Genomic DNA, 22,869 nt, shown 5'->3' with positions numbered 1-22,869 from the left:
CATTGACCTTGCAAAAAACTAGGACAATATCCAAACATCTGCTTGTTCTATCAGGAACTAGAAATTAGAATAATAAAAAGTTGTCATTAATTTCATGCAATTTTCAGGAAAAATGCTATACAGTATTTGGATATATAGGTCTTTAAAATTATTTGTCCTTATTTGGGGGGGGGGGGGGGGGTGAAACGTGGTTTGGAAAATGGATGGCTGGATAGATGTATCAAAAGTACTAGTGGTATCGGTACTTGGTATCGGTGACTACCCAAGAGATGTGTACTCGTGTGTGTATTTTCTTCAATAAAAGACGGTCCAATATGCATCTTGATACGTGGGGTGAGATATGATTCGGGGATGGTGTACGTTAAAAGGAACGGTTTGATTGACTAAAAACAATTGGGTCAAAAATGGACCGATCCACTTTATGGGTCAATTTGACCAACTTTCTGGGTTGTTTTATACAAAATTATCCAATTTTTTGACCCAAGTAAAGGATCTTGTTTTACACTAAAATACACATTTCTTGACTCAAAGTAGAGGATCGGTCCATTTTTGACCTATAGTTGGGTTATTTTTTAACCCAGTTGTTTTTAGAGTGTGCAATGAGTTACTTGTAATTTACATTAAAAATGAACTTCATCGGGCTACTTACTATAATGTAGTATTTCTTTCTACAGTGCTCCCCAACAAAAGACAATTCAATTCATATCTTGATACATTTTTAATTACAGGACCAATTTAATTCAGTTCGATTGGATGCACTCACACCTTTTAAATCAAAATAGATTTTCTCATTCAAATCAGTTAGTTTTTTTTTTTTTTGTATACTAAAAGGTTATACCAGTTTTGAAGGTGAAGGCCAAATGAGTTGATTTACCTGTAGACTCCTACAAACTGACATCAAATGCAACAGAGGAGAGAAATTACACTCACTCAATCGTGATGGCACTCGAGTCTAATTGTTGCTGTTTGAAGTACGGCCACTTAGATATCCTGTATAGGATGGGGCCTTGCATTGTCGCACCTTTGTTCTGATAAAGCTCCCTGCCCCCATCGACAAAGTGCGAACGACTGGGAGGGCCGTGACAATATAAAAGGGGGGCCACTGTCCATCTCTGGCTTGACTCCTGCTACTGTGCGGCTGCTTATCACACTTTAATTCCAAGATCTTCCTCATGGATTTCCTCCGCGTTTGCGTCCTGTGTACCGTCCTCCTCGGCTTGACCAAGGCTTTTACGCATCAGGATATGAAGGAAGCGCTCCTGCGCAAACTGGGCCTGGACGAGGTACCGAAGATCCACAAGAGGGATTTGGAGAATTTGGTTGTGCCGGCTCACATCAGAAACAAATACTTGTCGATGCTGAAGATGCACCACAGCAGGAGACGCCGATCTCTGCCGAGCCTGGCCGGCATTTTGAGAGGAATTCCCGGCAATGCTGGTAGGAATTTGTCGTTTTTAACTTTTAGCATGGAAAGTTTAGAATAGAATAGAAATCCATTAATTTTAAGTGCGTAATCGCGGCGCGTAATTTACGCACGTCTCCATTTCTCGATTCTTGATGTTAATTTCTTATAAATTATTTTTTTGGTAGACATTTCCGGAGAATATGTGTACTCTGACACCACTCGGCATCGAATGGTGTTCGACATGGAGGCAATGATCCCGGATAACAGCGAGGTGACCATGGCGGAGCTCAAACTCTACCAGAGGGCGTCGCACCACAAGCGCCTCGCGGTAGAGCGGAAGAACCACCGGTCCGTCAGCAACGCCCGAGTCAGCATCTACTGGGTCCAGGAGCTCCCAGACGGATCCAACCGTACCTCGCTAGTGGACTCACGGTAAAATGTTCAATTCAGTCTGCGCATTTGTTCGTTATCTTGAGCCCTAATTAAATATCAAATGCGATCAGGAAATCTAATTAACGATCGCCTCGCGTTCACAGGTTGATCCCCATTCACGAAACGGGCTGGAAGAGCTTTGATGTGACCCAGGCCGTGCACTATTGGTCGAAGACTCAGCAACAGAAGACGCCCATGCACCTGGAGGTGTGGATCGAGGGCGAGAGACCTGGCAGCTACGCGGCGGAGGTGGCGAAAAGTGTGCGCTTTACCACCCAGGAGCAGACTGACAACACCTTGGGCAAACCCGAGCTCGTCCTCTACACACTCAACCTCGAAGAGTACGGGTAAGGGCGCCAGCTTTTGATATACAGGATATTGTAGTGATGTGCCAATTAGCCCACGAACCCCCAGTCGGCCCCCACCTCCCTTTTTATGTTGGGAGGGGTGTTTATCTGGCACCTTTTGCACCCTTTGCTTAGGAACAGGGGGTGCATCGTGTCACTACTCATGTTCTAGTTGAATTAGTATAAATCAATAAGCAATGGCAAGGTCAACACAAGACGTTTTGCGCAATGAACTAGTTTGATCCGCGGAGTAAACAGGCACTGCTCGTGGATTTGTTTTCTCTCCCTCCCGGTGCTAAAGGAGGGCTTGTTAGAGGCTTTTTAGAGTGGCTGATAAAATAATTCGTAATTCTATTTTATATAATAAAATAAAATGCTGCATAACTGTGGCTACACAGATTTCTGACGGGACCCAAGTGCACTTGCGGAGTAATAGCCTAACACGTCGTCAGTTGTAGGCCTACCTACCGTTTTTCGGTAGATTGTTTATTATTATTAGGCTATTATTTTTGACACGGAAGTGTTTTGCATACAACTTTTATGTTTTTATTTAGCCTAAATATTTTTTTTAGTTTACAAACGGCGGTCAATTAAATGCTTCGCACAGCGGCGTAAGAATGCGTCCTCCATCACGCAGCACAATTTACTGCTCAGTTGCTGCCATACTTATATTTATATCCTATAAAAGTGTTTTTCATACCAATATTTCCTGTAATTATGACTTAACTACTGCGCCAGTGTATGATTAATGACTAGATTATGTCATCACGTGGCACATTAAGGCAAGACTCATTTACTACTGTACATAGCCTACTATTTTCCTTTTATTGCTTAATTTCATGGCCTTGAAGTATTTTAAATACAAATATGTATAAATTTCATTAGCATATCAGTGGTAGATTTACAATAATATGTTTCTTGTAGCCACTCTTCTAAACATGGTATTCTCATTAATATTGTGTTTGTGGAATATGAGTTAAGCACCAAAAGTCCACCCGTTTTTATCTCAGTGGGTGGCCATTTTGCCACTAGCTGTCGACTCAAAATGACATCACAGTTGCTCAGGGTTTACAATGACCAATCACGGTTCAGCTTTAAAAATAGGTGAGGTGTGATTGGTCATTACCTGAGCCCTGGCCCCTGAGCAACTGTGATGTCATTTTAAGTCAACAGAAAGTAGCAAAATGGCTGCCTCCTGAGATGGATAAAAATTGGTGGATTTTGATGCTAAACTCACATTCCACAAACGCAATATTAATCAGAAAAAAATCCAGTAAAGAACATTTCGGGGGTGCCTTCCCTTTTAAATCTGTTTCTGATGATAAGATAATAGGTTGGTTTGTTTTTAGCACCCCAACAACCACAACAACAAAAAACACATTACAGGGGCGTAGCTAACAAACTCCTGACCCGTTTGCGGCACCAACAGGCAAAATTCAAAGACAAGAGGAACAACAGTCATCTAACCGAGCTGCCTCTTACTTTTTGTATTGCAGCTCTCGCGGTGACTGCGACATCAACCAAAGCACGGGCACCTGTTGCAGGGAGCAGTACTTCATCGACTTCCGCGCCCTCACGTGGACGCAGTTCTGGATCATCGAGCCGGCGGGTTACCAGGCCTTCAGGTGCACCGGTAGCTGTAGACAGCCCAAACGTAACTACGGCTACGGGGAAAGGAGGTGCACGGTGTCGGAGAGCGCTCCTTTGCCCCTCATGTACCTGGTGAAGAAGGGCGACTACACTGAGATCGAAGTGGCGGAGTTTCCCAACATGATTGTGGAGAGATGCGCATGCACTATGGACAATGTGTCCATAGTGTGAAGTCAACCTCATGGAAACAGCTATAATAGTCTTGGTATATTTAAAGGCTTATAACAAGTACTTCCTATTTAAACGGACAATCACACGGGAGTTACCTCACACTCCTCTCAAGAGCACTTTTTTATGTATATTTTGTACAGTTTGAAATCATTTTTTATTTTGAATTTGCATGCGGTCATTCAATGAATGAATTCATGGTTGGAAAAATAAACTATTTTGTTTCACAAAAAACATCAACTTCGTTTTTAGCTGAAAAAAAGATGTAGACATGTTAATAGCATAGCGGGCCACCAGTTGTCCATCCCTTTGCTAACCACCCATGCACTGTGCTACAACCTTCTCGATTCACATTCATGACGACATTCACATGCGTTTACATACAGTCTCCTGGACAACGCTGCTTGTAATGCTTTATTTCCAGTGGGGACAAGCTACATAGAGAGAAACATGCAGGCTATTCACATGAACAGAGAGTGTGGTCCTCGTGAGTCGACGTCAGCTAGCTTCAGGGCCAAACATACCTAATACATTGTTTGCCGTCTGAGTAGGGCAGTGGTGTCCAAACTCGGTCCTCGGGGGCCGGTAGTCCCGCAGGTTTTGGATATTTCTCTCCTCCAACACAGCTGAAGCTCATCAGCAAGCTCTACTAAGCCTGATAACAATCCTGTTGATTGAAACAGGTGCGTTGGAGCAGGGAAACCTCCAAAACCTGCAGGACTACCGGCCCCCGAGGACCGAGTTTGGACACCACTGGAGTAGGGGGTCTTGTCATTATCTAATATGCTGCTGATGGAGGTAAACGTAGCCGGGAGGTCACTTACTAAAGATGCGGAACGGTCTGTCTGCCAGGGAAGTGGATTCACCCCTCTGGCAAAAGTTGGGAGGTTACAAGAAGGAAATCAACATTTAAATATGAATATACCCAATGGGCAAAATGTAACTGCACACACTAATGAGAAGAAAAAAAAAACATATTTCTGTTTCGCAAATAGTCACATATGGACACATTTAGTCCAGCTTCAAGAAAATAGCAGCGCTAGCAATACTAAGCTAGCATTAACACTGTAAACAAGTCAGCATTAGCAAAAGCTGCTTACCATTAGTACATGGATTTTTCCACTTCAAGTTAATTTTTTTGGACTGTATAATTAAGTAAAAAAATAGTTAACATACCTGTCTAGGAGGAATTTTGCTAATTCTATGTTACTTTCAACTGCCTTTCACTCTGCTTCTGTTTGTTGGCCTTGGCTAGTTGTTAGCAAATGAGGGATGGAGTACCCTCCCCCAGAGCTGGATATTACAAAATAATAATAATCAAAGATTCTTACAGGGGAAATAAAAAATGTTCTTGGCAATAATATGGTCTACGCGCCTTCTGGTGTTGACGTCAAAGTGCCCTCAAGCTCGCATTGCTAACGCCGTGATGTTTGGTGTAATGTCAAAATGGCAACCCCCTGAGATGGATAAAAAGAGGTGGATTAATCTACTTAATTCTTATTCCACCCTACTTGGTTGCAGGTGTGTGCAGGTGCACGGTAAATGATTGACACCTTGTTGGTAACGCCTTTTGTCTCTGATAGGTTGATCTTCTCTGGGCACGGTGGTGTCTTAAAAAACAAACATGCAAACTAAAATGATCCCCATTCAAGTTATTTCTGGCTTCTTCTTTCTTTTTTTATTTTATTTTGAGATCTATTTATTTTGGAATTGAGTACTAGTTAAATACTGTATTTAATTTTTCATGATTAGATATTTTAACATTTAATTTCATACATTACTGATCAAATATAGGACAGATTGATGAAAATAGTAAAATGCATGAATAATGATTTTAATTAAAATACCAAATTAGTTTATTTGCTACCTTAAAAAAAGTTTCAGTAGTGAAATATTTGATTAATGGCTGAATTAATCTGTGCTCAAATTCGGGTACACAACGGTATTTGGATTTCCTCTCAAACTGAAAGTCGATGTACCCAAGTCTCGTCAGAATTAAAAATATTACCGTGCAACTATGCCTCCTAGAGGCTGTGAGCAGTATTGGAATGACCATATTACGTACGTGCGTGACAGGAAATAGGATAACAAATTAAGCACAGTATCAACCCTCAAATTTCACAACCGTATTTAACTTTAATATAGTTGAGACATACAAAAAACAATGTTAGGATACAAAAGACAAGCTGCAGCATGGTTGGTTTACAGGACCTGATATACAACCTGCAACATAAGCAATAAAAATATATTGTCTTCTGAAACCCAAATTCTGCTAATTTATCAAAACAAAACAAAGACATTTAAAGAGTGGAACACACAGCAGTACTGGGGATGACTAACAGTGATCACAGCATAGCAATTGTTTTTGAGTACATTATTTACATGCATGTTTTCAGGTAAAAAAAAAAAAAAAAAGTTTAGTCGGGTACACTGAAATCAAGGAACCAGGGGTTATTGTCAGAAACTAAGAAACAATAGCTGGAACAGAAATAACGACTGTTGTGTAGATTTGAAATGAACACCATGTAGCCCTTGTTTGCTGGTGAAAGATGTGCAACCTGATCTGCACTCAGCTACTGTCTGCTATACTGTCAATATGCAAATATGAGCTAAATTCAAAATTAGGTTCAACATTCCATTTGATTTAAAAGGGTTGGCTACATTTTCAGTTGCACTTGACAGCCAAATGCACACTAGTCGAGTGGTCACATTTGCTCAGGACCGCATCAACCTGCCATGATTCTTCAAATGTGCAGAGGGAATTCATAAAAAAAAAAAAAAAAGGCACACCTAAAACAGCTAACATTTGTTCATTCTAAGAGATTGAATAACTCAAAATTCAGCACACATTACAATAGGTGAGATGATATCACAACACCAACAAGGGCTGGTGGAAATTTCTCCAAATGGGCCATTCAAAGGTATTTTACACCATTGAACATAAATTATACGCCAGGAGAAAACAAGCAAAACAGTTTATTGGAGGTCTTGAAGTTAGTTTACAGTTTTGGAAGGGAGAACAACAAACTGAAACTCACTGGAAATCATCTGCGTCTGCGCTAACTGCACAGTGGACATAATATTTTTCAGGAGCCAAAACAACAATGAATTCTTTAACTACTCAAAACAAATATTTACAATTAAGAAAAAAACAAAGACAAAAATGCACATCCCTGGAAAGGTTCTTAATACAAACTAAAAAAACATGTCCTTTAAAAGTGGTGCAACGCAAATTAAATATACAACAAACAATTTAAAAAAAATGTTGTACATGCATCTCTAGCTCCTCTGAAAATTTCTCACGCAGGCTGGTCTTCCTCTGGAACGGAATGTTGACCACGTTAACTCCTCTTAGATTCTTAAAAGCAGATACTATGAAAAATGGCATTGTTGATGGAGGAGGGATGATGATGATGATGATTATGATGATGATGGTCCGTGGCTAGAGTGGTTTTCAGTGTGGCCACCAGTCCATTAGAACAAATGTCTTAGTAATAGTTGGGCTGATACTGCTGGTTCCACGGCTTCTGATTCCAGAACTGCACAAAGAAGGCTTGTTTAGACACAAGCGATAGTGATGCTTCAACAGCTGAGTTAGAGAGAAACACTGACCCCTTGTTGCCAGCTCTGGTTGAAGGCCTGGGCCTTGTCCATGCCGTTCCTGTTGCCAAAACCGCCACTATTCCTATGGTTGCTGAAATTGCTGTTCTTGTTGCCGAAGTTGCCTCGGCCACCGCCTCTCTGATGAAACTACAAAGCAACGCATGATGTGAGAAAAAGGTGACCAAGTGTTCCTGGACGTTCAACAAGATTTTGCTACTGGGCAGCTGCCAACCTGGTTGTGATGGCCTCTATTTCCGCCGCGATTCATGCCGCCGCCGCCGCCGCCGCCACCTCTGCCCATGTTCCCTCTGTTCATTGGACCGCCTCGATTCATGTGTCCGCCTCTGTGGCCCATGTTACCCCTCATGGGTCCACCTCTGGGGGATCCGCCCATACTGGACATGTGACCCCCGCTGCGGTTGTAGCTGCCGCGGTTGGGGAAGCCTCCTCTGTATGCCGGGGGCGGCATGTAGCCCCGAGGGGGGCGGGAGAAGCCACCGCGAGGGTTGGGGGCTGCCAAGAGAGAAAAGGTCGGCCTGAGGAACAACCTTGGGTGGAGTGATAGACTGATATGGCTTTTTCAAGGTCGATCCTGATACCGATTATTAGTAGTCAATGAGACGGATAACTGATATTTCAAGCCGATATTCATTTGAAGTAAAAGAGAAAATATTAGCGTCAAAATTAAATTAAAACACTTTTTTAAAATTAAAAACTAAGCAAATAAATTGTTCCCTTAAGTTTTCTACCGTTTCCCCAAATTTCAACATAATTTCTTTTCTTTTTCTTTTTTTTTAAATAAAAGGTGTAGGGAGTTCCCAATGTAGGAGAATTTTAATAAAGTGGAAATTTAAATGAATCCATAAATAAAGTTCCCTGTATCTTACTGAGCGACCAATGCTAATTTTACGTTTTCGTCAGGGTTCGTGAAAGGTTTCAAAAGATCTTTGCAGACGGTGAAAAAATGTCTGAATATGTTTGAAAACCCTAAATTTGCTACGTTCGTAAACATTCACCGCTCAATGAGATACAAGCTTCATCGGCTTTTATTTATAAAAAGGCAGATGCCGATATTTATCAAAATGCCAAATACCGCCACCAATAATCGGCCCGGCTAAAAATCAGTCTATCCCTACTTAAGTGCCAAACACGCCTCATACCTCCTCGGAAGTTGCCTCGGCTCTGGAAGCCCGCACGACCGCCGCCGCCGCCGCCTCCCCTCTGTACTGGCCCACTGCTGCGGCCAAACTGGTTCTTGCCTCCGCGACCGCCCCCGCGGGATCCGCCGCCTCGCTTGGGTGTTGTGCTTCCCTGGTTGGGCTTCTTCTCAGCAGGTAGGGCACTCTTGCTTTCTTCTTTGTACGTTTCTAAAACTTTGGCAGCGTCGTCCCTCGGCAGCTCGGCGAAGAGCACCTCGTTGAAGCTCTCGCCTTCCACAGGCAAGGAATAGAAGCCTGTGACAGACCAACACACTTAGTAAATACTATGCCACAATTCTAGAGGCCAAAGTACTCACACGCTATACTCAAGTACAAATACTATTTGTTACTTCCCACCAGCAAACAATTCTCTTGCTGCTTCCTTCACCTTTCATCTTGAGAAACGCATGTTCGGGGACTTCTTTGCCGTCACTCATGACCTTCTTCTGAACCCTCTGCTTGTAATCCTCCTCGGCGGGGAATACCACCACAGCTTTGCGCTGGAAGCCGGCAAACAAGCACATCTTCCTCTTCTGGCCAGGGCCAGACAAGTTAGTCTGGAGGGGAAGAACAATCCAAAAGTTAATATTTCTACTCGACATGGTATGCAAAGCAATGTTAAGGTGACTTACGTGATCCAGGATGTAGTTCCGTTTCTTGCGGGCAGCAATCTCAATGAACTTTCCCAAGAAAAGAGGTGCACGCTGGGAAATGGCAAGCAGTTTGTTGTATTCTTTTGGCTGACGATTCGGGGTGTTGATCTGTATGACAGGATTAGTGTTAATTTTGTGAACGAAAACTAAACACAAATATTTTCGCCAACACTGATTATTCACCAGAAGACGAAAAGTAGACTAGAATAAAACTCTCATTAATAAACAATAACTGGGACTAAATCAGTATGCATTTTCGTCGACTAAAAAATGACGAGACGAAAATGCACTTCACTTAACAAAAACTGGGCTAAAATCTATGGACATTTTAGTTCACGAACAAAAACAAGACAAAAATTATATGATTTGATAAAAATCCCGTCTCTGCTAATCTGCCACTGTGACACTGTCATGTGACACATAGTGACACAACACTTTTCAAATCTGCAGCTAGTGCAACATGCACAAACACATGGGTCAGACAGGAGGTGGATTCAAGGATATATATATATATATATATATATATATATATATATATATATATATATACACACACACAGTATATATATAAATACACACACACACACACACACACACACACACACACACACACACACACACACACACACACACACACACACACCCTACGAAAAATAACACTTTAAACAACATGTCAATCAAATCAAAAACAATTTTCAAAATATTGACAAGACTACATTTGTATAACATCTGTTTAACTTATAACATGAAAGTAAGGTTAATAATATACATTAGAGAACAGAACTTTCAGTTTTATTTAAATTAGGGTGATGCAAAAATGAGTACACCCGACTGAAAGTCTCTGGAGCAAAGCCCAAATTTTAGACGACAAACGTCTACAGCTGAGTCTAATTATTCATTACACAGGTGTCAAGCAGACTGTTGACTATAAATGGGTGGTACTTAAAGAAAACACTTTCCCATTTCATGCTGTTAGCAATGGCACCAGACGGAAGAGAAATGTCACAGGACCTGAGAAAGAAAATAATTTCTTTGCACAACAAAGGTGATGGCTACAAGAAGATCACCTAAGCTTTACTTATCAGTCAGAATACTGTAGTAAAAGTGGTACAACAATGTAAAAAAGATGGAACTGCAACCATCTCACAGAGACGTCAAGGTCGTCCAGGGATGTTAACAACTCGACAGCAGCGTCTTCCAATGACAAGGGAGGAAGAAAATCGACACTGCAGTTATCTAAGGAAATAGAAAGCCAAACTGGGGCGACTCTTTCCCATGACAAAATATGGCGTACACTGCAAAGGCAAAGGAATGGCATGCATGGGTGCCGTCCACGGAGGAAGCCTCTCCTAAAGCCTAGGCACAAAAAAGCGCGCCTAGAGTTTGCCAGGGCCCATTCTGACAAAGATGAAGACTACTGGGACTCTGTACTCTGGAGTGATCAGACCAAGATAAATGTTTTTGGAACTGATGGCTTCAAAACGGTATGGCTTCGCAAAGGTGAGGAATACAAGGAAGAATGCATGGTGCCTACGGTGAAACATGGTGGTGGCAGTGTCCTCATGTGGGGTTGCATGATTACTGCTGGTGTCGGGGAGCTACATTTCATTGATGGCATCATGAATTCACAGCTGTATTGCTCAATTTTGAAAGAAAAGATGCTGCCATCACTCCATGCCCTCGGTCGTCGTGCACTTTTCCAACATGACAATGATCCTAAGCACACATCTAAGGCCAATGTTGGATTTCTGAAGAAGAACCAGGTGAAAGTGATTCAGTGGCTAAGTATGTCTCCTGATCTGAACCCAATTGAACACCTATGGGGAATTCTAAAGAGGAAATTTGAGCATCACTCTGCATCCAGCATCCAGTCTCTAAAAGAGGCCATTCTTGAAGAATGGAAAAAAGATTGATGCAACAAAATGTTGCCAGCGTGCTCATTCAATGACGAGAAGCTGTGCTGTGATTAAAAATTGTGGAGACCATACAACGTACTAAATTCTTAAATTTTTGGTGGGGTTTACTTATTTTTGCATCGCCCCTATTTGAGTAAAACTGAAAAATGTGTAATCAAATTTTTAATTTTTAATATTACTTCCATGTTGTAAGTTAACCAGATGTATATTAAACTTGGTCTTGCCAACATGTTGGAAATTGTTTTGTGTTCAAAGGTTTGTGAACTCTGCGAGCATGGTCAGATTTTTGTATAAAATATTAAAATAACCTTATTAAATGTTTAGTTGTACCCAAATCTAGTGCTGACATTGAAAATAATGGACTTGAACAAAAATAATGATAATATTGTCATTCATTATTGAACAAAAGTTGTTGATTTAAGAAAAACTCAGATTTCATGGGTGCAAAAGTATGTGAACCTCTCACTTTATCGGACATTGCACCTCCCTTTTGCAATTAGAACTTCATCCAAACACTTTCTTTAGTGACTTATCAGTCTTTCACATCTACTTTGGGGGAATTTTTGTTACTCTTCCTTGCAAAATGCAGCCATTTGAGAGAGGTTGGATGGGCGTCTAGCATAAACTGCCCGCATTTAAGTCAGGATTCTGACTGGGCACATCCAGAACATTAATCTTGTTGCTCTTCAGCCATTCCTTGGTTGTATTGCTGGAATGCTTTGGATTATTGTCATGTTCCATGATCCATCTTCTACCAGGCTGTAATTTCACAAAGGACGAATTTGGGTTATGTTCCAGGATTTCACAATATTCCTCTGAATTCATGATTCTCTGGATTATGTGGAGCTGTCCAGGTCCTGAAGATGAAAAGCCAGCCCAGATCTCAACATGCTTCACTGTCGGGAGAAGGTACTTTTGCTGGTATGCAGTGTTGACTCTTCACCAAACATGACTGTTTTAGTTATGACCAAACAGTTCAATTTGGGACTTCCAAAAAGCTTCAGTGTTGTCCAGGTACTCTCTGGCAAAGTTGAGATGGGCAGCTTTAATCTTTTTTTGTGAGCAGAGGCTTCTACCTAGCAAGCCTTCCATGAAAGTCTTGTCGATTGATTTTTCTTCTGATTGTTGAAGCATGCACGTGTCCCAGATGCAGCAAAAGAGGACTGCAAATCCCTTGATGTGATGTTCAAGTTGGCATTTTACATGAATTATCATTTTTCTTGTGGTTCATATGCTGATATTTTAGAAGGTCGTCCACTTCTCGGCAGTATTGTAGTAATTTTCATTGTTCTCTTGTTGCAGATGGTCTGCTTCACAGAGGAATGATGAAGCTATTTTTTTTTAAAAGATGACTTTAGATGACAGACAGATGTGCTGTCACTACCCACTTCCTGAGGTCCCCTGAGATTTATCTTCCTCTCAGCATGACTGACCTGTATGGGTTCACCTGGGTAAGACTTAAGTGACATGGTTTTGTCTCTGTTTCAGTCAATGATGCACAATTTATTTGCTAAAGCTCTCATTTCATTGATCCATTTCAGTGGTTAGTTTAGCTGCCAATTTGTCTTACCTGATCCTTCTGATCTCGACTGCTTGTTTTAAGTAATGCAGCACAGGGTTCACTTACTTTTGCACCTACATGAATTGACCAAAAACTCTTTTTAAGTTAGTGACTACACGATTGATTTAAAAAAGAGAAAGAACAATGCATTGAAATGCTAAACCTACACCTGTTATTTCCTATAAAATTTAATTGTTTTTCATCAAAAAGATGAGAGAAAATTCAATGTGAAAAAGTTTTAGATTCGAAATGTTTACATACATTACATGTTTACAACATTATCTGCTTACAAAAAAATATATACAGGGGTAAAATGATTTGTCCTGACTAAAACGTTGACAGTTTTTATTGACTAAAACTATACGAATAAAATTAGGTTTTCTTGGACTAAAATGCTTGCTACATTTATAGTCGAGTAAAAGTTGACTAAATAAAAACGGGGTGAGGTTGACTAACTTTGATTAAAAACTAACAAGCGTGATTGAAACTCGACTAAAATTGAGAAAATGATTATTAAAATAAAAAACGCCTGATTAAATTAACACTAGACAGGATTCAAGAAACAAAATTATAGGATATGCCAACTCTGCTTATCCATTAGCGTACATTTCCTACAGTGATACTACATGAAAAAATATGCATGTACACATGCAACTGACCATCATCTTTTCCACGATTGTGTCGCTTCCCAGGATGTAGTACTTCCCAGGATTCTCCTGAACATGGTTCTTCACCCATGTGGTCTTGCCTGCACCTGGCAGACCAACCATCACGATAATCTACAAGAATGAAATGATGGAAAGAAGCGGTTAACATACAAGGGAATGAAAACGCCGCACTATATTCCTAATGATGTTTATAGCTGCTTACCTCACAATCTGCCTTGGTCTGCGGCCCGCGGGGCCCACGGACACGTTCGTCGACAGGAACCTGCTCCATGATGGTGTACTCCGAGGGCACGGGAAAGAACGGGGTCTCCATCTGGCCAAAGTTGACCTCCACGGCGCAGTTGTGGCACATGACATGAGGGAAAAGATGCTGGCCGTTCAGATCGTCTTTGCTCACACGGAAAGCTTCGCCTGGCTCCCCGCCATTCTTGGAGAAGGACAGAACCACCTCATCCCCGTCGAAATCCTGAACAGACCAAAAAAGAACGTGCAAAGAACAGGTTGTTGTTCTTATTAATAACGACCAATTAATTATGTCAATTTAACAGTGACGAAAAAGATGTCTTACAGCGAGGCAGCAGATGACGTCATTCTCATCAAAAGTTTCACCAAAGTCCTCCATGACAGCGTTTGTCGTCTTCTTACCCTTCCCAGAGTATGCGTATGAATGGATGCCGTCACCTAAATCGTAACGGGAGAGTACATACTGTCAAAAGAGCAAACATGACCGTGTGAACGAGTCAATGCGATTTATGATATAATGTGGCTAGGACACTTACATATACAGATTACACAAAAATTTTCATTGAAAGTTCCAGTTTTATTTTTAACAATGCTTAACACACAACCAGGCATGCATAGAAACAAGATCCCCAAATGCTCTCCTGAAAGAGTTCATTACAAAGGGCTCTAGAAATGATTCATGAATTGTTTAAAGAACAGCTTTTACAGTACAATATAAGGAGAAGCTATTAAAGCTCTTCCCGGAACTAGGTCAGCAAGCGCACTCTCCAATCTCAAATCGGGGATCGAATCAGAAAACTATGCGGTGAGGGAGGACGGAAGGAACTCCAAAATCAAAACAGTCATGGCGGAACAGAGACACCGAGCTTGCACTGTCTCCACTTTGACCAACACCTTTTCTTCTCATGTAATTTTTTCCTGCTAAAAACAAAGCACAAACTATAGCCACTACACCGCCTTGTTTGTTTACTTTGAAGTCCCGTTTAATCTCAAGACGTTTTGCGAGACTTCCAGTCTAACCCGGAAATATCCATGAATGAAATCGATTTGTGTGTGATGTGTTGATTGTGCCGTGCGGCTGCACACCACACACTGCAAAACCAGTCAATTTGGAAGTCTGCAGACAACTTCAAAAATCTTTTAAAATCTTGCCGTGTGAACCAGATTTTAGCAACTCTGCTGCGCTGTAAAAAACACTTGTGCTCAAAATTTCCTCTTGCTTGTAATTGTGGCACCAACCCAACAACAGCATATTGTAGCCTCGGCCTAAAGCATACAGAACGCCGGGGTTGGGGTTCTCTTCCGTAATTTTCTTTTGTTGAACATTTTATTGAACACATTATAAATATCAATCCTGTGTCTATCGCAATACATACTGATAGCCCTCAGTCTGACACTAATAAAGCAGTGTTGACAAAACAAGGGTGGCTAAGCGAGAACGAGGAAACCCACCAAGTAGCAGTGACGACGCAGACGACGACCATCCGACCTGCACATCATGGATCTCCATGTTCTTACTTGAAATATGCTTCACTGGAATCTTTTCTGTGATCTGGCAGGCAGACAGAAACAAGTTGATGACATATATTAATACATATCGATTTTTGAGCAGGACTTAAATGGGGAAACGTCGGCGAAGTTTCAAAATAAGTCATTCTCATCTTGACAGTACCTTCACTTCAAAGCAGACTTTGCCTTTGTTCACACCATAAGTGGCCTTGCCTCCAGACCAGAGGTAGGCAAAACTCTCCATTGTGAGCGACGAGGCACTGAAGCGATCACGTGACACCTTAAAGTGCAGGTCGCAGTTGTCTACATAAGAAAAACAACACGTTAACAGTTGCATTCCTACACAATATCATCATTGGATAATCATGGCTAGTTTTATACCTGTTTGTATGCCTATTGTCTAATAGGATTTACATGATCAGGATTTTGAGGTAAAAAAAGAAAGAACAAAAAGACCACCGATCACGATACAGTTGATACTTCAGTCATTTAAGGCACTGTATTTCTCACAAAAGCAGTAGAACAACTTCTGTGCAGTAATGAGCGTTCTTACAACAGTTACATATATAGCGCCAAAATCTTGAGTAGCGGCCAAATACCATTTGCGATGGCCCTCTACAGGTAAATGTATATGTGGGAACCTCTACAGCGGGAATGTCTTATTTCTGGGAGTCGATCAATGAGCAAATCAAAAGTACGGCCAATAACAAAATGTGCATAAAATGCTTAATATTGGCCAATCCAGCCAATCAGATTGGTGTTAAGTCTAAAGCATAATTATATTTTAGCTATCAAGTTTTGTATCTCTTCAAATGGTACTTTACTTTAACAGTTTAGCAACCCACGGCCACTTCTGAAAAGATGTCTACACCCCTGCATACACGATGGTCAACAATAGAACTCAAATAGACCAATTTTGTGCTAGGGTGGATCGATTCACGTACAGACTCCCATTTATAGTTTTTCAAGTTGTCAACTACTTTGAAAAACGCACACCACCGCCTAAAATACTACAGTAAATAATCAACAGCAACTTAAAACTATCGAAACTAAAAGGCTATTGCAAACAAGGCATTGTGCAAGTAATCTAGAACTATCTTATTGTTAGGCCTTGGTAAAGTGCTGTGCTCACTGTCAAATTAGAAGGTACACGTCTTCTAGACATAGAAGAATGAACTCGAGTAACGCTTAATTTTGTTTTTGTGACTGTTGTCTTGTCCACGGATTGCACCAGACGAAAGTAAAGATAAAACTATTCCCATTGTTATAGTCATTTATCGGATTAGGCGACTCACAGTTGTCCAGGCAGACTTTGGTGTCATCAAACTCTTCATCTTCTTCCTCCAAAGGGGGCACGGGCGATTTAAATGAAGCCCTGCGGGGGGAAAAAAAGACCATACACATTCAATTGGACGATGGTCATTTGAACTGCATGGGAACCACTTGCTGAAAAGAAGTGGGAGGGGGGAATAACATATTGGGAAGCCTCCAACCCGTTCTGGGCAGTGGTGTACCGTGTATATTATAATCCTGCAGACACTTACCTTGTATCATTCAGCCAGTGAAATCTAAATGTAAGACAAAGACAATTGCACCTAGACGAGCCTTAGAAGTAAAGATATATTTAGAGTGACGCAAGGACTTGAAATGACTTCCTATTTAATGTTGTGTTGCCTCTGTAGGAGATGGCTTGACAAAATGTATTACACATACTCACAGTAGAACCTCCAAAATTCAATGACACAAATGACTAAATTACTCTGCATCAACATTCAGGCCATGTATACACAATTTTAGCAAATGGGAGATGTTTTTCTGCGGCTTGCACTGTCCTCCACACGCCCGCGGGAATTTTTACATTACAAACTTAAGTTTATAAAAACTTCGGCCAAAGTAAAGATTTGAGTATTTTTGCGGTCGCGTGTGTCTGTCAGTAAATTAAGTTTTACGGCGTCCTCTACACACGCCACTCACATACCTCAAGTTGTTAAACAATAAGAAAAAAGGTGGCGTGGATTCGATTCCCCACCGGGGAAACCATGTTTGTATGTGTGTGTGGTGAGTGAGGAAAAAAAGGTAAAAAAAAATAAGTGAAGCTTTTTAAGATTTTGCATTTATCCTCTTTGTTTACCCTCTATGCTCCGTATATGATGTACTCATAGACTGTTTACGAGTATTATTATTTTTTTAATTAATAATAAAAAAAAAAGTCTTGTGTGCGCTGACAGCACTGATCCGCATATATACACATCAGCGGCTGACAGTCCGTGCTTGTGTGACATATGGGGAAGTGACGTCAAGAGAGGAGCCGTATTTGACTAACTACTGCCACCTAGAGGCTTGTCATGCATCTCATTGTAAACCCAATTTGTGGATTGGATAAGATTTGGGGACCTGTTGCCACCCTAATGTCTGGAATTGTTATGAACGTAATTAAAAAACGCATTGATGCGGTTAGCGGTGGATGTTTTCTTTTCTACAAACGCGGTGGTGTGAACACTATTTTTTTTCTACACTTAGAGGGGGGAAATATCAGTTTTTAAGAATACCCTGTTGTGTGTGTGCAAGGCCTCAGTCCTCCACTCAGCGAGTAGCTGAAGTGTTTTAAGTGTTTTTGCTTAACAACAAAAAGGAAAGCAGTGAGCATAATTAAGTGGAAATATCAGACACAAACATCTATCACAATATAAATATTTTTTTATGAGTCAATAGATAATTATCGATTTTTTTAACTATTAAAAAAAAAGAACCTGGATAAAAAGTCTCAGTCCTGCTACTTGCGTCTCCTCTAACCTAATGATTGACAAGTAACTAATGTTACATGCGGTATATCTGGTTGGGACACTTTTAAAAAATATATATTTTTATAAAAAATTATTGAAATCTACTTTGGTGGTGGCCAGTTTACTTGGGTGGCCCGCCCAAGTATTAACATGGTGTGGGAAACACTGCATATTGCATTGATGTTGATCATGTGTCTACTGCAATACACTGAATTATCGCCCTGCCATGTGGGAAAACATGTTTGAATTCAAACGGAGTGGATGCTAAACAAAGTGGCACACTGCAGCTACCTACTTATCTTTGAATAGTAAAAATTGACACGTTTTCTATCAATTCGACCTTAATTTTTTTTTGCAGTGAATACACCCGACACAACCCAAGGTTATCACGTGTTTAACGACAAGGGATTTTTCAGAAAGATAGTGTCCCAGTTGCTTATACCAAATATAGTGCAAACTGTTTTGCCAATGTTTCATGCATTGCTGTGGTTGCTTTTCAATTTGGAGGTTCCACTGTAAATAAAATATGTAGTAAGTAATACAGACTACAGTCACTTACCAAATCTGTAGCACAAGATCAGGCCCCTAAATCACAGGAGAGTTCTAGAAACACATCCATGTGGAATTAAGTAATGCTCCGTGAGAAATTATGTTTTCCTGGGAAAAACTAGTACAGGCCATGAAAAAAATCTTGAGTTCAATAATATTGTCATATTGATAGCCACTCCAAAAAGTCCAAGCAAGGTCATGTAATAGATCCAATCATCACACTGGGGCAGAGTAGGACATTGGTCATCCAAGAGAAAAATGTTGACTCTAAAATGCTCAGAGATCTGTCAGACGGCAATGATGTGATGATTACTTAAATATATAACTCAATCGGATTTTGTGCAATTAAAGGATAACACAATGAAAACACTGATCAAGAAGAAGGTATGTGTATAGACCATGCGCACCATGCTTGATGTCACCAGCACAAGGGGAAAATGAAAATGTAAACCTTGGACCTCACTATCCACACTCACACCATGTTATCTTTCACACATGACATGATTCATGAGACAGAAACACAGAAATATCATATCAACATCATACAAAGAGTGGGGGGGACTAATGAAAATTATTCACAATTGCGAGGCAAACGATGGACGGTCAAGAGCGAGTTCCTTCGTGGACGTTTAGACTTTTACAAGATTCCTGCCCTCCTCCCACATTTCTCAGCTACCACCCAAGTCATGCCCTCCCCATTGAATGAACTGTGTGTACAACTGCTACACTCCTCTGAGTTCTTTGTGAGCAACCTTGAATCACATTGAGGACACAACTGGCATTAAGTGTGAAGAGGAGCAGATTTAAAGCTAACTTTAGAGATTCACTCCTGCTACAGAATTGCAGTGCATTTGAAAACAATGTATAACAGATAAATAATGGTAAGGTTCTCTGAGCAGTCAGGGATCATAGCCCTCAAAACATGTGAGAAAGTGGTTATTTCTTTATAAAATGTTCTTGAAAGGCTAGCTAGGTATATGTGCATCGGCACTTAAAGCCAATACATAACAAAGCTATGATGGCACTTCAGGGATGCTGAAGGCCATTTTGCTCTGTCCCATCCTTACCAGCTGTATTTGTTCTCTTCAATAAATTCAAAGTAGCCCCTTCCATGTTCCTCCCGGCGTCTCTTAACACCCTTCTTATTCTTCTGATCAGCATTCGTGTCTTTGTCCGCATCCCCTTTGAAAATAGAACAAAGATATATAATGAGGTGCTCCTTTGAGAGAGGTCGGACTGGCAGTGGGGTTCTGGCCCACAAAGCCCGTTCAGTCAGTTACATAAAGTCGACCATCATGAGCTAAAGAAGTGGAAAACACCTCATATTATTAGACAATAGTACAATCATGTGAATACAATTGTAATGACCAGAGTCTAATTACAATGCAAGCTGGTCCAAATATGCACATTTAAGAGCAGAGGTGGTGGGGCTGGGAAAACAATTTTGTGTATTAAAATGAGAACAATAACCCTACAGATGGTGTAAAGTAAAGTTAGTGTGGGACAAGTACATCGTACTTTTGAGGTAATGCACCATGCAAGGAAATGTAAGCCCCCTAACTGCACTGACAGTCCCTTTCCCTTAATGGCTTATGCAGAATTAAAATGGCGGCTTAGAGCTATAAAATGACCATTTAAACGTGACTATGCAATAAACACGGATAACGTAACCACGCGTTAACTAAAGGAACTTTACATAATTCCTTCAATTGCCACACAACTTAAGGTTAGGTAGTTCAACAGCTTCTAATTTTTGTATAAATCTCATATATTCCGATAGTGTCGACAAAAGTGCGAATGCTTAAATGCTACTGCTAAAGTAGCAAAAACAGTCATTCACAAATGTATGGTATACCGTCAAATTCGCATCCCCGACTACTAAAGCAGAAACCAGTTAAGTCGGCCGCCGGCTGACGAGCGCTTCCCAGACAAAGAAAATTACGCTAGTCAGTGAGCTAACAAGCTAAATTAATCAGCCGGGTCGTCTGTTCAACGAATGCATAGACACGTTTTACGCAGCTAACGACTACATGTCATACTTTAAATCCACGGCGGGTATTTAACGTTACGGAAATTGTGATGTTTACGCCAATTGAGCTAACGTCCGTATTAGCAAAACTGCGTCATTATGAAGCTAACGCTTGGCCTAGTTAAGGTTACGCCGCGCAATACTGCGTTCAATTGCAACCAGCTCTCCGCCGCGGTGAGTTAAAGCATGGGGGGAAACTCTCCAAGAGATCAATTCAGACGACTCACCCTCCGCTGCCTGCTCCTCTGGCTCACCATCGTCGTCTTCTATTTTCTCCATGTCATCCACGTCTGCTTTGAGCAAGGGATCCATCTCGTCGTCCTCTTCCCCGTCTCCCATTTCTTCGTCCTCGGCGGAAGCAGCAGTAGCTGCGGCGGCGGCGGCAGCGACGCAGTCGTCGGCGCTTGCCCCGTTTTGTTCTACCTCGGCTTCTTCCTCGTTAGCCTCCATGCTCTCGACTACCGGAGCCTCTCCCTCTTCTTCTTCCCCCATGCACTCCGGTTCGGTGGCCTGTTCTAAATCTTCTTCCTCAGCAGCCGCTTCCTCGCAGGCCGCGGCCTCCTCGTCCAAGGCGGCCTGCAGGCGGTCCATCAGGTCGGCCTTCAGTCCCTTATCGGAAAGACGACGCTTTTTCAGTTCGTCCTTGAGTTCGTTTACTTTCAGCTTTTTGACGTTGACCGAACTCATTGCGAATGCTTTAGATGTTGCAAATATATCGCACTTGAAATAAATAGCTGAACGCTTCTTGTTTAGCTAGGTGCGAAACTACGCCAAAATGCTGTCCGACTGGTAAGTAGTGCCCACTGCCTAGCAGTGAGCTGAGGGCGTGGGGTGTTGACGTCATTACCGTAATGACAAGAGCGCGGCGCAATGACGCGCCAGGCCATCTGTCGCCTTGACACAACTCCACGTGGAAAGAAATGAATAAAGAAAACTGTACTAAAACAACAATGAGCACGAACATTTATAAAACATGCTTACAATCCACTTCATCGGGTACATTAAAACAACGTTTCCATCCATCAATCCATTTTCTATCTCTTTCCAGGGGTTGCGGGGAATCCCAGACTTCCCTCTTCCGAGAGAATCCCCAGGCGTTCTCAGGTTAGCCGGGGACACAAGAGGACGCTTTGCCGTTCGTTCAAACAGTTCGTGCAAGGACAGCCCTATCTTAAATTTTTGATGTGGAAACCAGACTATTTACAGTATGCTCCAAGTTGGATGCACGCACCAACCACGAATAGTAGCTATCATTCTTTTGGAATGCAAAATGACAGTCTTAAGACACATCAATTCAATCATGGGTGAAAACTAATTAATACTCTGTTTCAGTTCTAATAACTGGTGGTGGAGCTTCCTCAAAGCTAATACAGTCTTTAAAATCAATGGTTCACCTGAGCAAATGTCCAAATAATCAAGGAGCTAAAAGAGCTAGACGTGTATCAATGTGGTTGAAATTTTATCATGATGTTTTCAAATAACCATGTCTTTCTAATCTTTTTACATATGTGTATAATCACCAACTATGTTCTCTCAAAACCAACCCTCCATAATTGAGGGGCATCTATACCCTATGAATTAGATTCATTAGTTTTTAAATCGTTTGAATTACGGTAAGTACGGACAATGATGGTATTTATGACAACTTCTTTAATTCTGATGTAAACAATCTAAATTGCAAAAATGCTAAATTACTCTGTGACTACTTCACTGATGACAAGTTTAATGCCTTACTTAATGAGTTTACTAAGATTAATATCTTCTCTACTTTTCACCTAAATATTCGTAGTTTACCAAAAAACTACGGTAATCTAAAAAAAATATGTATCAACTCTCCAACATTCTTTTCCAGTCATGGCACTTTCTGAAACATGGTTAAACATATGACATAGCAGACGTTTACACCCTGCCGCACTATAATGCTATATACTCCTGTGGAAGGTGCAAGAGGGGAGGAGAAGTTTCCGTATATGTGTCAGACAAATTTACCTTCACCTCAAGAAGGGAGCTCAGTCTCCATCTTGAATACACTAATATAGACTCTGTATTCATTCTTGTAATCCTTTTAAGGGGAAAAGTATTATAGTTGGTTGTATCTATAGACCATCAGATACTGACCTCGGCATCTTTAATGCGGCTCTTTTATCCATCTTG

General features: G+C 41.1%; 2 protein-coding genes and 1 long non-coding RNA gene across 4 annotated transcripts; 1 reads left to right on the top strand and 2 right to left on the bottom strand.

The window, feature by feature from the left end:
- The first annotated feature begins 196 nt into the window (after window positions 1-196).
- On the top strand, window positions 197-4,236 carry lft1 (lefty1). The gene is made up of 4 exons (XM_077552814.1): window positions 197-1,437; window positions 1,591-1,837; window positions 1,942-2,184; window positions 3,681-4,236. Exons 1-4 carry the CDS (start codon window positions 1,173-1,175, stop codon window positions 4,003-4,005), a joined length of 1,080 nt encoding a protein of 359 aa, XP_077408940.1. The 5' UTR covers window positions 197-1,172; the 3' UTR covers window positions 4,006-4,236.
- Window positions 3,431-5,597, bottom strand: LOC144039458 (uncharacterized). Of its 2 annotated transcripts, XR_013289458.1 has the most exons (4): window positions 5,179-5,597; window positions 4,827-4,872; window positions 4,527-4,669; window positions 4,404-4,436 (listed from the first exon to the last, which is right to left on the bottom strand). It is a non-coding gene; the product is annotated as an uncharacterized LOC144039458 (long non-coding RNA). The 2 variants fall into 2 exon arrangements; XR_013289459.1 differs by lacking the exons at window positions 4,404-4,436; window positions 4,527-4,669 and adding an exon at window positions 3,431-3,903.
- A 516-nt stretch (window positions 5,598-6,113) lies between these two features.
- Window positions 6,114-22,209, bottom strand: hnrnpub (heterogeneous nuclear ribonucleoprotein Ub). The gene is made up of 14 exons (XM_077552154.1): window positions 20,943-22,209; window positions 19,754-19,868; window positions 16,650-16,729; window positions 15,518-15,657; window positions 15,298-15,397; window positions 14,171-14,283; window positions 13,805-14,068; window positions 13,594-13,713; window positions 9,437-9,565; window positions 9,193-9,361; window positions 8,766-9,059; window positions 7,838-8,118; window positions 7,615-7,752; window positions 6,114-7,541 (listed from the first exon to the last, which is right to left on the bottom strand). Exons 1-14 carry the CDS (start codon window positions 21,400-21,402, stop codon window positions 7,491-7,493), a joined length of 2,454 nt encoding a protein of 817 aa, XP_077408280.1. The 5' UTR covers window positions 21,403-22,209; the 3' UTR covers window positions 6,114-7,490.
- Between the last annotated feature and the right edge of the window lie 660 nt (window positions 22,210-22,869).

Source organism: Vanacampus margaritifer, chromosome 19 (genome assembly GCF_051991255.1).
Source record: "Vanacampus margaritifer isolate UIUO_Vmar chromosome 19, RoL_Vmar_1.0, whole genome shotgun sequence".
NCBI lineage: Eukaryota > Metazoa > Chordata > Actinopteri > Syngnathiformes > Syngnathidae > Vanacampus > Vanacampus margaritifer.
Note: the sequence above shows the minus strand (reverse complement) of the source record. Positions and strands in the feature narration are given on the sequence as shown.

What these genes read in the sequence shown, in the direction of transcription:
- lft1 (XM_077552814.1), top strand. Translation starts at nt 1,173, where the DNA reads ATGGATTTCCTCCGCGTTTGCGTCCTGTGTACCGTCCTCCTCGGCTTG. An exon ending in ACCTCGCTAGTGGACTCACG is followed by an intron (nt 1,838 to 1,941) that starts GTAAAATGTTCA and finishes TCGCGTTCACAG; the next exon opens with GTTGATCCCCATTCACGAAA. An exon ending in CTCAACCTCGAAGAGTACGG is followed by an intron (nt 2,185 to 3,680) that starts GTAAGGGCGCCA and finishes TTTGTATTGCAG; the next exon opens with CTCTCGCGGTGACTGCGACA.
- hnrnpub (XM_077552154.1), bottom strand. Translation starts at nt 21,402, where the DNA reads ATGAGTTCGGTCAACGTCAAAAAGCTGAAAGTAAACGAACTCAAGGAC. An exon ending in AGAGGAGCAGGCAGCGGAGG is followed by an intron (nt 19,869 to 20,942) that starts GTGAGTCGTCTG and finishes CTATTTTCAAAG; the next exon opens with GGGATGCGGACAAAGACACG. An exon ending in ACCAGAGCTGGCAACAAGGG is followed by an intron (nt 7,542 to 7,614) that starts GTCAGTGTTTCT and finishes TTCTTTGTGCAG; the next exon opens with TTCTGGAATCAGAAGCCGTG.